Source organism: Enhydra lutris, unplaced genomic scaffold (assembly GCF_002288905.1).
Source record: "Enhydra lutris kenyoni isolate GAN:26980312 unplaced genomic scaffold, ASM228890v2 scaffoldscaffold5, whole genome shotgun sequence".
Classification (NCBI taxonomy): domain Eukaryota; kingdom Metazoa; phylum Chordata; class Mammalia; order Carnivora; family Mustelidae; genus Enhydra; species Enhydra lutris.
The window spans coordinates 18,316,855-18,331,266 of record NW_019154089.1 but is presented as its reverse complement, the minus strand read 5'-3'; the positions used below and the strand labels follow the sequence as shown (position 1 = coordinate 18,331,266).

Sequence of the window (14,412 nt, the reverse complement as noted above, 5' to 3'; positions counted from 1 at the left end):
ATTAGTGATTTGGCTGCCTAGATAAAACTTTTTGTTTTACTTTTTATTTTGTTTTTGGTTTAAAATATATGTAATGAAAGCACGGATTTTAAGAGGTTAAATGCTTTAAGGGGATTTATCTGTCTCTTAGTTATTACTAACTTTTGAGGGGACATATAATATTTGTACATAAAGAAAATGTGCTTGCTTAATAAGGAGCAGTTGATTTTGTAGGTCATTCTCAAGAGTGTTTTAGTATTTTGTGTGTTATGCTTTTATATTTCCAACGTTAGCACAGTCATGAAATATACATGTTTTGTTGATAAATGGGATTTTACTAATATACTTTATAATTTTTAGTAGTTTAAGTCACTGTCATCAATCAGTATGTGGAAAATAATATGTTAATATCAAATAATTGTTTTAATTGGTTTTCCAAAATCCTCATGTTCATGTTGCATGTCTGTAAAAGTTAGTTTGAATATTATATTATTTTAGAGTTACAAACATATTAGAAGACCTATGAGTATGAAGTATCTTATTATAATTAGACTCTTTTATATTTTCATGGTGTTCATATGAATGAAATTTCTTAGAAACTTTCAGTACGAAACAGATACTTTTTGAATTCTCTTTCATGCCATCTGCAATACAAAGTGTTTGAACTTTTGTAAAGATGACACTTGTACCCAGTCCTCAAGGAGCTCTCATAGACAACTAGGGACCTCTTTCTTGGTCTTTCCTTTTAACCTTTCTTTCCTCAAGATTACCTCTCTGTCTTGTAGTACTTCTGTTAAACTTTCTGCATTAATTTATTTGAATGACTCTGCTTAGGGACCAGAAGTTGCTTGAGGGCACAGTGTCTATAGGAACTCTGTAAATATTTGTTGAATTAGAAGAAATTTCTGCTTGTGTGCACAAGTACCATTTTAACTTAAGTTCAGCTGGTATCACTTTTTTCCAGTGTTTCAAGAATCCATTCTGAATTTTCATCATAAATATTTCTCAAGTCTTCTGTTAACTTCTGTTTAAGTTGCAGTGTGTGTGCACCTGGGCGCACACACACGCATGTATGTACACATGCAAATATTTTGTGTAATATGGTGGGTTCCCAAATACAATTTAGTCATCCCAGTGCAAAGCTTCTTCCACATCCTCTACTTTGGATTTCTTATTATGAATCATTCATGAAAACATTAATTTCAACAGGAATCATTTGCTTTATTTCATTAATAATCTACCCAGTTGATACAGAGTACCAATGAAAATTGGAAAACTTAATAAAATACTCTTGGAATTTTATTGACAGGTTATTAGCTTGGTTTGTTCTTAAGTATTTTTAAAAGTCTTTCTTTTTGTCTTATAATTTAGGGTTTGTCTGATCCAGGTAATTATCATGAATTTTGCCGATTTTTGGCTCGTTTAAAGACAAATTATCAGCTGGGAGAATTAGTTATGGTGAAGGAATATCCTGAAGTTATCAGATTGATTGCTAACTTTACCATTACTAGCCTACAGGTAAATAAAAATACATAATTGGTATTAAACAGATAATTTAAAAAACAATTTCTTGGTAAGATTTGGTGGGGATTTTTAATATTTGTTACTGTACTTTACTAAAAATACTTACTCCAGGATTTTAGGTAATAGTTCACTGGAACATATTTTATAAAAAAAATTAGATCTAGACTATCTGAATATTTAATAATTGAAGGATGAATTGAGAAGCTATAATAAACTGTGAAGAAATAAAAACATTTTTTACATATTTTTTGGGGGGGAAATTTTTTATAAGTTTGGGGGGAGGTTTTAAAACCACATTTTCTACATGATCTCAACTCTGGAAAGTATTCATGGAAAGAAGATTAGAAGGAAGTACACTAACATTTTAATAGTCCTCATCCTTGGGTGGTAGAATAATGAGAGATTGTTGGATTCTTCTTTATGCCTTTTTGCATTCATAAAATTTGCTATGTTGAATGTTCATTGGCTATATAATTATAATAAAAGTTAATTTTAAAGTCTGTGTTTAGTAATTTGTCAAAAATACCTTTTTAGTAATTTTGTCTTTTTAATTCTTATTCTAGGAAGATATGTCATTTTAAATAACATTTGCTTTATTTCTTTGTAGCATTGGGAATTTGCTCCCAACAGTGTTCATTATTTATTAACTCTGTGGCAAAGGATGGTAGCATCAGTGCCTTTTGTGAAGTCAACTGAACCCCACTTATTAGACACTTATGCACCAGAAATCACGAAGGCCTTTATCACTTCTCGGTTGGAATCTGTTGCCATAGTTGTGAGGTATTGAAAACTAAATGTTTCTGTTGTGTTTTTACCTTTTGCATCTTGGAATTTAAACATTTGAAGTGTAATTTGCCTAGTGTAAAATCACCCTTTTTAGTGAACAGGTCTATGAGTTCTCATAAGGATATATAGTTGTAGAACTACCTTACAGTTAGGATAGAGTATAGTTCCTTCAACCCAGAAAATTCTTTTGTGTCCCTTGTAATCATCCCTTTTCCCACCCTCAGCCTTTGGCAATTACTGACTTCTTGTTTTCCTGTAGTTTTTGCCTTTCCAGAATGTTGTATAGATGAAGTCCTATGGTATGTAGTCCAGCTTCTTTCACTTAGCATAATGCATGTGAGACTCCTCCATGTTGTGTCAGGAGTTCTTAAAATATATTGCTGAATAGTATTTCAGTTTATGGATGTATCACAGTTTATTTAACCATCTGCCTGTTGATGGACGTTTGGGTTGTTTCTGTTTTTGTCAATTATGAGTAAAATAGCTATAAACATTCCTAAACAGATTTCTGTATGATGGTAGGTAGAGAAGTAAATACCTTAGGGGGGAGATATCTGGGTTGAATGGTAAGTAAATGTTTCACTTTAAGAGAAACTGCCAAACTGTTTTTCAAAGGGCTGTATCATTTTGCATTCCTACCAGCAATGTATGAGATTCAATTGCTCTTTATCCTCTTCAGTACTTGATATCATCAGTTTTTAAGAACTTTAAGAATTTTAGTCGTTCTAATAGGTATGTAGTGGTACCTTATTTTGACTTAATTTGCATTCCCTTAACGACCAGTAATGTTGAGCATCATTTTATGTGCTTATTTACCATTTGTATTGTTTGGCAAAGTGCCTGTTAAATTTGATGCCCCCTCTTTTTGAATTGGGTTGTTTATTTAGATTTCGAAGGTCTATATATTCTGGTCACAAGTCTTTTTATTGTATGTATTTTGTAAATATTCTCTGTCAGTCCATAGCTTGCTTTTTCATTTCCCTGACAGTCTTTTTTGAAGAGCAGAAGTTTTAGAGTTTAACGAAGTCTGATTTATACATTATTTTTTTCTTCTAGAGGTTTTACAGTTTTAGAATTTACATTTATTTCTCTGATCCATTTTGAGTTCTTTTTACATATGGTATGAGGTAAGGCTTGACGTTGGGTTTCTTTTTGTTTTTGCTTTGTTTTTAATGGATGACCAATTATCCTAGCGCCATTTGCCGAAAAGACTGTCTTCTCTCCATTGCATTGCCTTTATTCTCTTTTCAAAAATTAATTGACCGCATACATGTGCTTTCTGGACTCTGTTTTCATTAATCTGTGTGTTTCTCCTTCTACCAGTACCTTGTCTTGAATACTGTAGCCTTAATAGCTTTGAAATCAGGTGTATGAGTCTTCTCCCTTGGTTTTCCCTTTCCACGATCGCTTTGGCTCTTTTACTTCCTTTGCTTTTGCGTGTAAATTTTAAACTCATCTTGTCAGTTTCCACCAAAAAATCCTGCTGGAATTTTGACTGGAATTATTTTAAATTTGTAGATTAATTTTGGGGAAGAATTGACATCTCTGCAGGATCAAGTCTTTAGTCAGTGAGCAGGTTTTTTTTTTTTTTTAATTTTTATTTATTTTTTAAGTTTCTTTTCAGTGTTCCAGAATTCATTGTTTATGCACCACACCCAGTGCTGCATGCAATACATGCCCTCTTATAATACCCACCACCAGGCTCACCCAACCTCCCACCCGCACCCCCTCCAAAACCCTCAGCTAGTTCCCCAGAGTCCATAGTCTCTCATGGTTCATCTCCCCCTCCAGTTTCCCCCAACTCCCTTCTCCTCTCCATCTCCCCATGTCCTCCGTGCTATTCCTTATGCTCCACAAATAAGTGAAACCATATGATAATTGACTCTCTCTGCTTGACTTATTTCACTCAGTATCTCTTCCAGTCCCATCCATGTTGATATAAAAGTTGGGTATTCATCCTTTCTGATAGAGACACAATACTCCATAGTATATATGGACCACATCTTCTTTTTTTTTTTTTTTTTTTTTTTTAAGATTTTATTTATTTATTTGATAGAGAGATAGATCACAAGTAGGCAGAGAGGCAGTCAGAGAGAGAGGAGGAAGCAGGCTCTCCGCTGAGCAGAGAGCCCGATGCGGGCCTCGATCCCAGGACTCTGGGATCATGACCTGAGCCGAAGGCAGAGGCTTTAACCCACTGAGCCACCCAGGCGCCCTGGACCACATCTTCTTTATCCATTCGTCCGTTGAAGGGCATTTTGGTTCTTTCCACAGTTTGCGGACTGTGGCCATTGCTGCTATGAACATTGGGGTACAGATGCCCTTCTTTTTACTACATCTGTATCTTTGGGGTAAATACCCAGTAGTGCAATTGCAGGATCATAGTGTAGCTCTATTTTTAATTTTTTTGAGGAATCTCCACACTGTTTTCCAAAGTGGCTGCACCAACTTGCATTCCCACCAACAGTGTAAGAGGGCTCCCCTTTCTCCACATCCTCTCCAACACATGTTGTTTACTGTCTTGTTAATTTTGGCCATTCTAACTGGTGTAAGGTGGTACCTCAATGTTGTTTTGATTTGAATCTCCCTGATGGCTAGTGATGATGAACATTTTTTCATGTGTCTGTTAGCCATTTGTATGTCTCCATTGGAGAAGTGTCTGTTCGTATCTTCTGCCCATTTTTTGACGTGATTATCTGTTTTGTGTGTGTTGAGTTTGAAGAGTTCTTTCTAGATCTTGGATATCAGCCCTTTGTCTGTAGTGTCATTTGCGAATATCTTCTCAAATTCCGTGGGTTGCCTCTTTGTTTTGTTGACTGTTTCCTTTGTTGTGCAGAAGCTTTTGATCTCGATGAAGTCCTGGAAGTTCATTTTTGCTTTTGTTTCCTTTGCCTTTGGAGACATATCTTGAAAGAAGTTGCTGTGGCCGATGTCGAAGAGGTTACTGCTTATGTTCTCCTCTAGGACTCTGATGGATTCCTGCCTCACGTTGAGGTCTTTTATCCATTTCGAGTTTATCTTTGTGTATGGTGTATGAGAATGGTCGAGTTTCATTCTTCTACACATAGCTGTCCAATTTTCCCTGCACCATTTATTGAAGAGACTGTCTTTGAGGTTTATCTTTTAATGTAATTAGCTCTTTGGTGTTTCTTTTCCTCACTGGTGATTTCTTTCCTTACTGTTGTATTCAGCATTCAGATTTTACATATGTTTAATTAGATTTAATTAATTAGTTTTTTTCTGGTGCCTTTGGAAGGTACAGTTTTTTAAATGTCAATTTCCAATTGTTCATGGCCAGTAGTTCATGGCTAGTGATACAGTTGGATTTTATATATTGACCCTGTATGCTAGGACCTTGGTAAACTCTGCTGTCTGTAAGAGGTTGTAGCGTGCGCGCATGTGTGTGTGTGTGGTTTCTTTGGGACTTTTGTGTATAGAATCATGTCATCTTCAAATATAGAATTTATATTTACATTTTATTTCTTACCTTCCAATCTGTTTGTCTTTTTGTTTCTTTATCCATGGTAGAATTTTTATTTAACATAAAGTTTATTTGTGGTGAATAATAGCATATCACATTCTAATGTTGTCTGCAAACTTGTTCTATATTTGCAGAGATAATTTAGATGATCCACTGGATGATACTGCTACTGTGTTTCAGCAGCTGGAGCAGTTGTGCACTGTCAGCAGATGTGAATATGAAAAGACATGCACTCTTCTTGTACAGTTGTTTGACCAAAATGCTCAGAATTACCAAAAGCTTCTGCATTCACCTTCTGCAATAACTGTGGACAAGGCAATTCAGGAAGGTCAGTACATTTTATATGACTATGTATGCTATTATGTTGAATTTTAAGTAGCTTTTCATTAGTCACTTCAAGAATTTTGCTGCAAATTATTTTTATGTATTGCCCCCAAATCCTCATCTTCTAATAAGCCATTAATTTTATTAACCTTCTGGGTGTTTTGTTTGCTTGATGGTCAGTTTTTAGTTTTCCTTTATAAGATACATGGGAACTGTGCCTCTGGAATGACCATCAAGAAAAGCTGATAATGGTATTTGAGTAGAGTTCATTAACTTGTAACTGTCTTTTAACTAATCATGTTTCCTTCTTTGCTATAGTTGACTGTAAATTCAGAGCCCAATTTCATCCAATAAAAAATTGTATAAGACTTCATTATGGTTTTGCATCTGTGGTTTAGCCTTCACCATGGCTTTGGTTTATCATTCTATTTTAATTCCTTGATTTTCTTATTATTTCTCTTTAAGTGTTTATTGAGGGAGGATTTATTTATTGCTGTATGTCCCTTTAAAGCCTTTCAGGAACATAGCAGGGAATGAAATTTAAGTAAATACATTTTTCACACTTCAAAAAAATCAAGTGAATATGAGAATGGAATTGGCTCTATATATTTCTAATAGGAGGCCCTTTAATTATAGTTGCAGAATTTTTTTCTTTTCTGTTTCTTCCTTTCATCGTTTCGGAAAGGGAATGGTAAAGAATGATAGTCACACTCTCAATGATTTCCTATTTAAATGCTTTTTAAACAATTGTTTATAAGATTTTACATTTACTAATATCTTCCTAAAATGCCTTTTATTATGTTTTTGTTTTCATTTTTTGAGTCACATTAGAAAACCGCTGCTGGGCTAAATAGTGGAGTAAGTAGTTAACCTTCTCTACTGCAAATGTTTTCTCTTATTAAGATCTCATGATTTATAAATTAAATTGAGGAGCAGTTATTTTTTGCAGCATTTAGTCTTGTCATGATTGATTTCTTCTTTCAGTAGAGTTTCGAAAATGATTAAATATTAAATACATACAAAAGGTTATTTATATATTGAAACATAGTGACTAGCAATAACAGCACCATCACACAGACTAGGTCAGTATCAGTATCTTTGCCACTCCCGTTGTTCTTTGTCCAAATCTATCCTTCCTACCAGCAGAAAATACTTGCAGACTTGAGTTTTGTGTTTATCAATTGGTGCCTTTTATTATTCATAGTAATCCTCCATATCTATGTATATATATAAATTATGTGTGCGTGTATATCTATATGTTCTGAAAATAATGGATGGTTTTGCAAATTTCTGAACTCTATACAGCTGGAATGAGACTGTGTTCCTCTACAACTTGCTTTATTTTTTTTTAATTTTTTTTAATTTTTTTTTTTTAAAGATTTTATTTATTTATTAACTTGCTTTATTTTTTTTTCCCCTCAACATTGCATTTTTGAGAGTCTGTGTTGATGCTATGGCTATAGTTCCTTCATTTGCACTGCCACTGTTCTCTGCTGTTTGAATATACCAAATTTATTTATGCATTTTCTTGTCTGTCAATACTGTGTTTTTCCTGTTTTTTTGCTGATACAATGAGTGCTGCTGTAAAGATTGTTATATGTACCTATTACATAGTTAGTTTCAGTAGATGATGCCAAAGCAGTTTACTGAGTGATTTTCTACTTTATATTCCACCCACCCTCATCTAGATTTTTGCCAGCAGCTCATGATGTTAGACCTAAATTTTTACTAGTTGAGATACTATACCTCATGGGTATTTTAGTTTTTGTAATTCCCAAATTATTAATGAAGTTTAGTATTATGTTTGTTGACTCTTGTGTCATTATCAGAGATATATATATTCATGATTTTTGTTCTTTTTCTCCTCACCATTTGGATTGTTAGTTTTTCTCTTATTGATTGAATTCTTCATGTATTTTTGACATTAATCCTTCGGTTATTTGAATTGTAAATGTTGTCCCCAAGTTTGTGCTCTGTCTTTACATATCATATTAATGTGTCTGTTCTCTTAATTATTTTTCATACCAAACTTCATTTGAATTAATTCACCTAATCTTTTTGAGGAGGTAATATATGCACATCGTCTAGAAAAAATAAATTAAAATATGATCTGTTTCAGCTCCCTGTCTGTCCTCTTGTTCTTCACTCTAAGTAGCCATTCTTACTAGTTTTGTATATATTTTCAAAGTTTCTGTATGCATATACAAACAATTATGAATTTATAAATTCTTATCCCCCTTTATTTACTTTGGATGTGGCATACCACCCTTAATGTTCTGTTCCTGCTTTTTTTTTTTTCATTTAACAATGTATTTTATAGCTATTTTCAAGCCAGTATATGGAGAATTCTTTTTTTATAGATGCATGATATTTCATATGTATCATTTTATATAATTTATTTAACCATTCCATCCACCACTGAAAGTCATTTGAGTTGTCACCGTCAGCTATTAAAATTAATTCCACATAGATTAACGACATACATATGTCATTTTACATGTCTGCAAATATATATATAAATAAGATAAATTTCCATGGTAGAACTACTATTGGGTAAAGGATAAATGTATTTATAACTCTTATAGATACTGCCAAATTACTCTTGGTAAGGACTATGTCTGTTTACCTGTCCATCAACTCTATGGGAGTGTTTCCTTGTTGCCTTCACAGGGTAATTTACCAGCCTTTTAAATTCCTAGCAATTCTGTAGGTGAAAAATGGTTTCTCAGTATAATTTAACTTTCCATGTCAGTGCAGTTAGGCATTGCTTAAATTTATTTAAGAGCTATTTAGTCAGCTCTTTCTGTAATGACTTATTTATTTCTTTGCTCTTTTTTTTAAATTGGGTTGTTGGTCCTTTTCTCATTGATTTTTTTTTTTTAAACAGCTCTTTGTATTTTAGAAAAATGAACTCCTTGTCTCTGATGAGAGTTGCAGATATATTTTTCTTTTCTTTTCTTTTTTTTTTTTTTTTGAGTGTGTAGTTTTGATGAATTTAGAAGATACTCACAGCCATGTAACTATCACCACATTCAAGACAGAGAACACTTCCTTCACTCCAAATAATTTTTTCATGCTCTTTGATCCCTTTCCCTGTCTCTTGACCCAGGAACCACTGGCTTCTGTCACTGTGATTTGTCTCTTCTAGATTTCTTAGATGGAATCATACAATAAGTAGTCTTTTGTGTTTGACTTTACATAGCATAATGTTTTTGACATTCAAATATATTGTGTATATTAATATTTCCTTTTCATTGCTGCATAGTATTACATAGTATGACTTTATTATACTTTGTCTATCTAGTCACTGTGTGATGGACATTTGAGTTCCACTTTCAGTTTTGGGGCTGTTATGAATAATGATGCTATGAACATATGCAGACAAGTCTTTGTATCTACTTCAATTTTTATTTCTCATGGCTAAATACCTAAGACAAATTGCTGGGTCATATAAGAAATGTATGTTTAATATTACAGGGTACTGCTATACTGTTTTACAAAGTGTTCCATTTTTCATTCTCATTGACAATGTATGAGAGTTCCATTTGCTTCACATCTGCATCATGATTTGTTACTGTCTTCTTAACTTTAGCCATTCTGCTGGGTATCTTAATAGTAGTATCTAATTGTTACAGTTTGCATTTCCCAGATAATTAATGGTGGTGTGCTTTTTGCCCATTCATATATCTTCTTTTATGAAATGTTCACATTTTTGCCGATTTTTAAATTGGGTTGTTTGTTCTTTTATACATATTCTTATTGGAATTGTAAGAGTGTTTTATAATTCTGTATATAATCTCTCTTTCACATATATGTTTGCAAGTATTTTCTCCCCGCCTGTGGTATATCTTAACTATTTTTCAAAGAGCAGAAGTTTTAAATTTTGATGACCTACCTTTTCAATTTTCTCTTTCTGGCTTGTGCTTTTTGGATTTAAGAAATCTGCTACCCAAGTCACAGAGATGATGTTCTGTGTTTTCTTCTAGAAGTCTAATAGTTTTTAGCTATTATGTTTAAGTCAGAACCACTTAGGGTTTATGTTTATGCATATTGTGAGTTAATGGTAAGGTCCCCTTCCCAACCCATACAGATATATAGTTGTTCTAGCCCTGTTTGCTGAAACAATTCTCTTTTCCCCTGTTGAATTATTGTAACACTTTTGTCAAAATCAATTGATTATAGACAGCTGAGGTTTATTACTGGACTCTATTCTGTGCCATTGATCTGTATGTTCTCCCTTATGTTAGTGTTAAACTGTCTTGGTTACTGTAACTTTGTAAGTCTTGAAATCAGGTAATCTAAGTACTCCCATTTCATTCTTCTTTCTCAAAATGGTTGTGTCCGTTTTAGGTCTTTTGTCTTTCTATATTAATTTTAGCATCAGCTTGTTAATTTCTTTTAAAAAATCTCACTAGAATTTTGATTGGGATTGCCTCAATCTATGCATCCATTTGGGCAATCTTAACAATATTAAGTCATCCAGTTCATGGGCATAGTATATTGCTTCACTTATATAGTTGTCCCTTAATTTTCTTTGCAATGTTGTATTGCTTTCAGTGCACAGGTATTAGAAACGTTTCACTGAATTTACTACTATATATTTTTGATGCTATTGTAAATTTTACAATTATTTTCTGCTATATAAAACCAGGATTGATCTTTATCTTCGTGTCCTATGATTTTGCTAAATTTACTTATTTTAATAGCTTTTTTGGGATTCTTTTAGATTGTTATATATGACATGTCATCTGCAAATAAAGACAGTTTAATGTCTTGTCTTCATGCCTTTTATTTCTTTTCTTGCCTTATTCCACTGGTAGGACCTCCACTACAATGTTGAATAAAGTGGTGAGAGTGGATAGTCTGTCCTTGTTTCTGTTTGTACATATAAAGCATTGAGCCTTCACCATTGATGTAGGATGTTATCTGTAAGTTTTTTTTAAAGGATGTTTATAATAAATTTGAGGAAGTTCCCTTCTATTCTTCTGGCTATTTATAATGAATGGGGTATTTTTTTTTTTTTTTAATGTTTTTATCTACCTATTCAAATGACCTTTTTTCCCCCTCTTTTTACTAATACAGTGAATTACACTGATTGATTTTTTTTTTGTTAAACCAGTTTTACATTCCCAGGGTAAATCCTACTTGGTTATGATATAGCGTTCATTTATATAATTTATAAATTTATAAATTTATAAAATTCATTTATATATTATCATTTATATATGTGTTAGATACATTTGCCAAAAAAAATTGTTAATTTTACATTGATTTTCATGAAGGATATTGTCTATATTTGTTTTCTTGCCATGCCTTTGCCTGGTTTTGGTAACAGGGTAATACCCTCATAAGTCAGGAAACAATTCGTCTTCTTTCTTTATCTTTTGAAAGAGTTTGTGGAATATGAGTATTATTTCATTCTTGAGTCTTACAGAATTCACCAGCAAAGTCAGTGGGCCTAGAGGGTTTAAAATCACAAGTTCGATTTCTTCAATTGATACAGGACTATTCAAATTTTCTGTTTCTCCTGGACTTAAATTTAGTAATTTGTATCTTTCAAGGAATTTGTTCTATTTTTAAATTCCTTTTTATTGGAATAAAGTTATTTCTAATATTGTTATTATTCTTTTACTGTCTGTAGGATCTGAAATGATGTTCCTTTCATTTTTTTTTTTTTTTCTAACTGAAACATACTTGACATACAACATTATTAGTTTTAGGTAGCCAACATAATGATTTGATATTTGTATATGTTACAAAATGGTCACCACAGTAAATCTAGTTACTGTCACCATACATAGTTATAAAATTATTTTCTTCTTGTGATGGGAACTTTAAATATCTACCCTCTTAGCAATTTGCAGATATGCAATACAGTATTAACTGTAGTCACTGTGCTGTGTATAACATTCCCATGACTTAGTTTTCAACTGGCAGTTTTTAACTTTTGACCCCATTCACCCATTTTACCACCCACCCCTCATTCTTGATATTGATAATTGTTGCCTTTTTTTTCTTTTCCCCTGATTGATCTCAATTAGATATTTATCAATTTTGTGAATCTTTCCAAAGAACTAACTTTTATTTTTATTGATTTTTTTGTTTGTTCATTTTTTTTATTTCATAAGTTATTGTAGCTTTATTATTTTCTGCATTATACTATTGATTTTATTTCATCTTTTCCCTCCCTAATTTTAGATAGAGATTCCACATCTTTGAGTTTTAAATTTTTGTATTTTTCTAATAGAAAAATTTCAAGTTATGAATTTCATTGTTAAGCATTGTTTGAGCTGCATCTCATGAATTTTGATGTTCTATTTTTATCACCACTTAGTTAAAAATATTTTCTAGTCTATATTTTTTGTTAATTTATGGAATTTGAAGTATATGCTTTTTATTTCCAAGTATTTGGGGTTTTCTTAGTTGTCTTATTATTGCTGATTTCTAATTTAATTCCACCTTGTCAAAGACTATCTTGTAGGATTTCAAACTTTTAAAATTTATTGAGACTTGTTTTATGACCTAACATATGTTATGTCTTGGTAAACATATGACATACACTTGAAAAGAATATGTATTTTACCATTTGGGAGTAACAGTTTATAAATAGAAATTAAGTCAAGATGATTAATAGTGTCCAGGTATTCTTTGTCTTTGCTGATTTTGTGTTTTGTTTTGGTCTATTACTATTATTTATAGAGAGAGCTGTTATAATCTCCAAATAGAATTGTGGAATTGTCTTAGCTACTTTTAATTGTCAATTTTTGCTTCATATAGATACCTATAATTGTTTTGTCTTTCCTATTAATTAAAATCTTTCATCTTGAAATCAGTCTTATCTGATACTAACTAAAGTCAGTGCCTTCTTATGCTATTTACACAGTAATCCTTCTCCATGTGTTTACTTCCAGTTTGTCTGTGTCTTGATATTTAAAGTACATCCCTCTTAGACAGTATATAGTTCTTTCTTTTTTAAAAACCTACTCTGACTATCCTGTCCTTTAATTGGAATGGTTAGTCCATTAACTAAATGAGGTAGAGGAGGAGGACTACCAACTCAACACCATGTGAACTACTTCTTTAGAATAAGGTTCTTCATATCACATTGGCGGTCTCTGTTAAGGCCACAGACCATATATGGTCTGACTTGAGGGTTTTCTCCTCCTCTCCATCTAATGTTAAAGTCAAGTCAGACAAGTTTCTGTTGTCTTTCTCTGCCAAGGGCAGATTCCCTCTCCCCCCTCCCACCCCAGTTCATTTTTTTCACTAAGGGTATAACTGTGTCTCAGCTTTTGTTGGGCTCCTCACATTGGGCGTGCCCTGGGTTTTGTCCTTTGTTCATCAAGGAGAATCAAGTTCTCTAGCTGTTCTCATGTCTATGTCTCTAGATTTTAGGCCTTTGAGGATTTATTTTACTTTCTTATCAGCTCAATAGTACATTTGGTGTCTTCGTGCATGTTGGGTGCAGATGCACCGTAGCAGAGAGCACAGACTGATGAGTAGAGTACACGCTGTTTTTCATCCCTCCTTGTCTTTTCTGCTGGCTTTTTGGAGCTGTGTGCTTGCCCTGTAAGCCTGTGTTGTAGTGTTTTTAAAAGGGTTTTTCTTTTGTCTTTTTGGGCTTTTTTTGGTCTAATGACTAAGTGGCATCCCATATAGTATCTTTTCAGATGTGCTTTCTACATTGACTCAGATTGTGTTATGGCCGGCTGCCTGTAAAATCACATTTTTCTTTTTGGTTTATACCCCAAATAATGTTTCCTTCTTTTTAATAGTAAAGAATTAGTAGTTCTTTCACTTCTTTGTTGTCAGCTTGCTGCTCTGAAAGGCTTTTCAGATGCAAAACAGCCAGCTTCTGGATAAACTTTTTAATGCATTTCTGGGCTTGAAATAAGTACATGAAATTTTTGAGGTTCCTTTTCCTCCCCTCTGCTACTCTCCACCCCTTTTGTCCACCGCGTCCCTCCCCAACCTATTTCTCCCTCAAAAAAATGAACTTTAACTGGAGTGGGACTAGTCAACAGCAAACAAGGTCAAAAGGCAGTATTGCTTTCAAAGGCAAATTATCAATATCAGTGATTAAATTAATAACAAGGCCTTAGGCTTCGTGTGTGTATGAACTTAAGATTCATATATCCAAAGGCAAATTATCAGTATCAGGGATTAAATTGGTGATTAAGATTCATATATTAAGTTGGACCCTTGAAAGGGGATAAAGTGGCCCCAGAATGTTACAGCCCCTTGGCTTCCAGCAAAAAAAGTAAATTAAAACCTTCTCTGATGAATAGTAACCATAATTTAGGGCCTTGAGAAAACTG

The 14,412-nt window shown here is 33.1% G+C and overlaps 1 protein-coding gene across 1 annotated transcript in view; it reads left to right on the top strand.

Annotated features, from left to right (window-relative positions):
• LOC111141013 (RAN binding protein 17) overlaps positions 1-14,412 on the top strand; it is a 315,346-nt gene that overhangs the window by 36,777 nt on the left and 264,157 nt on the right. The window contains exons 10-12 of the mRNA XM_022493328.1: positions 1,351-1,497; positions 2,111-2,283; positions 5,905-6,098. Of these exons, the coding sequence (XP_022349036.1) occupies positions 1,351-1,497; positions 2,111-2,283; positions 5,905-6,098 (514 nt within the window). The remainder of the gene's footprint in view (positions 1-1,350; positions 1,498-2,110; positions 2,284-5,904; positions 6,099-14,412) is intronic.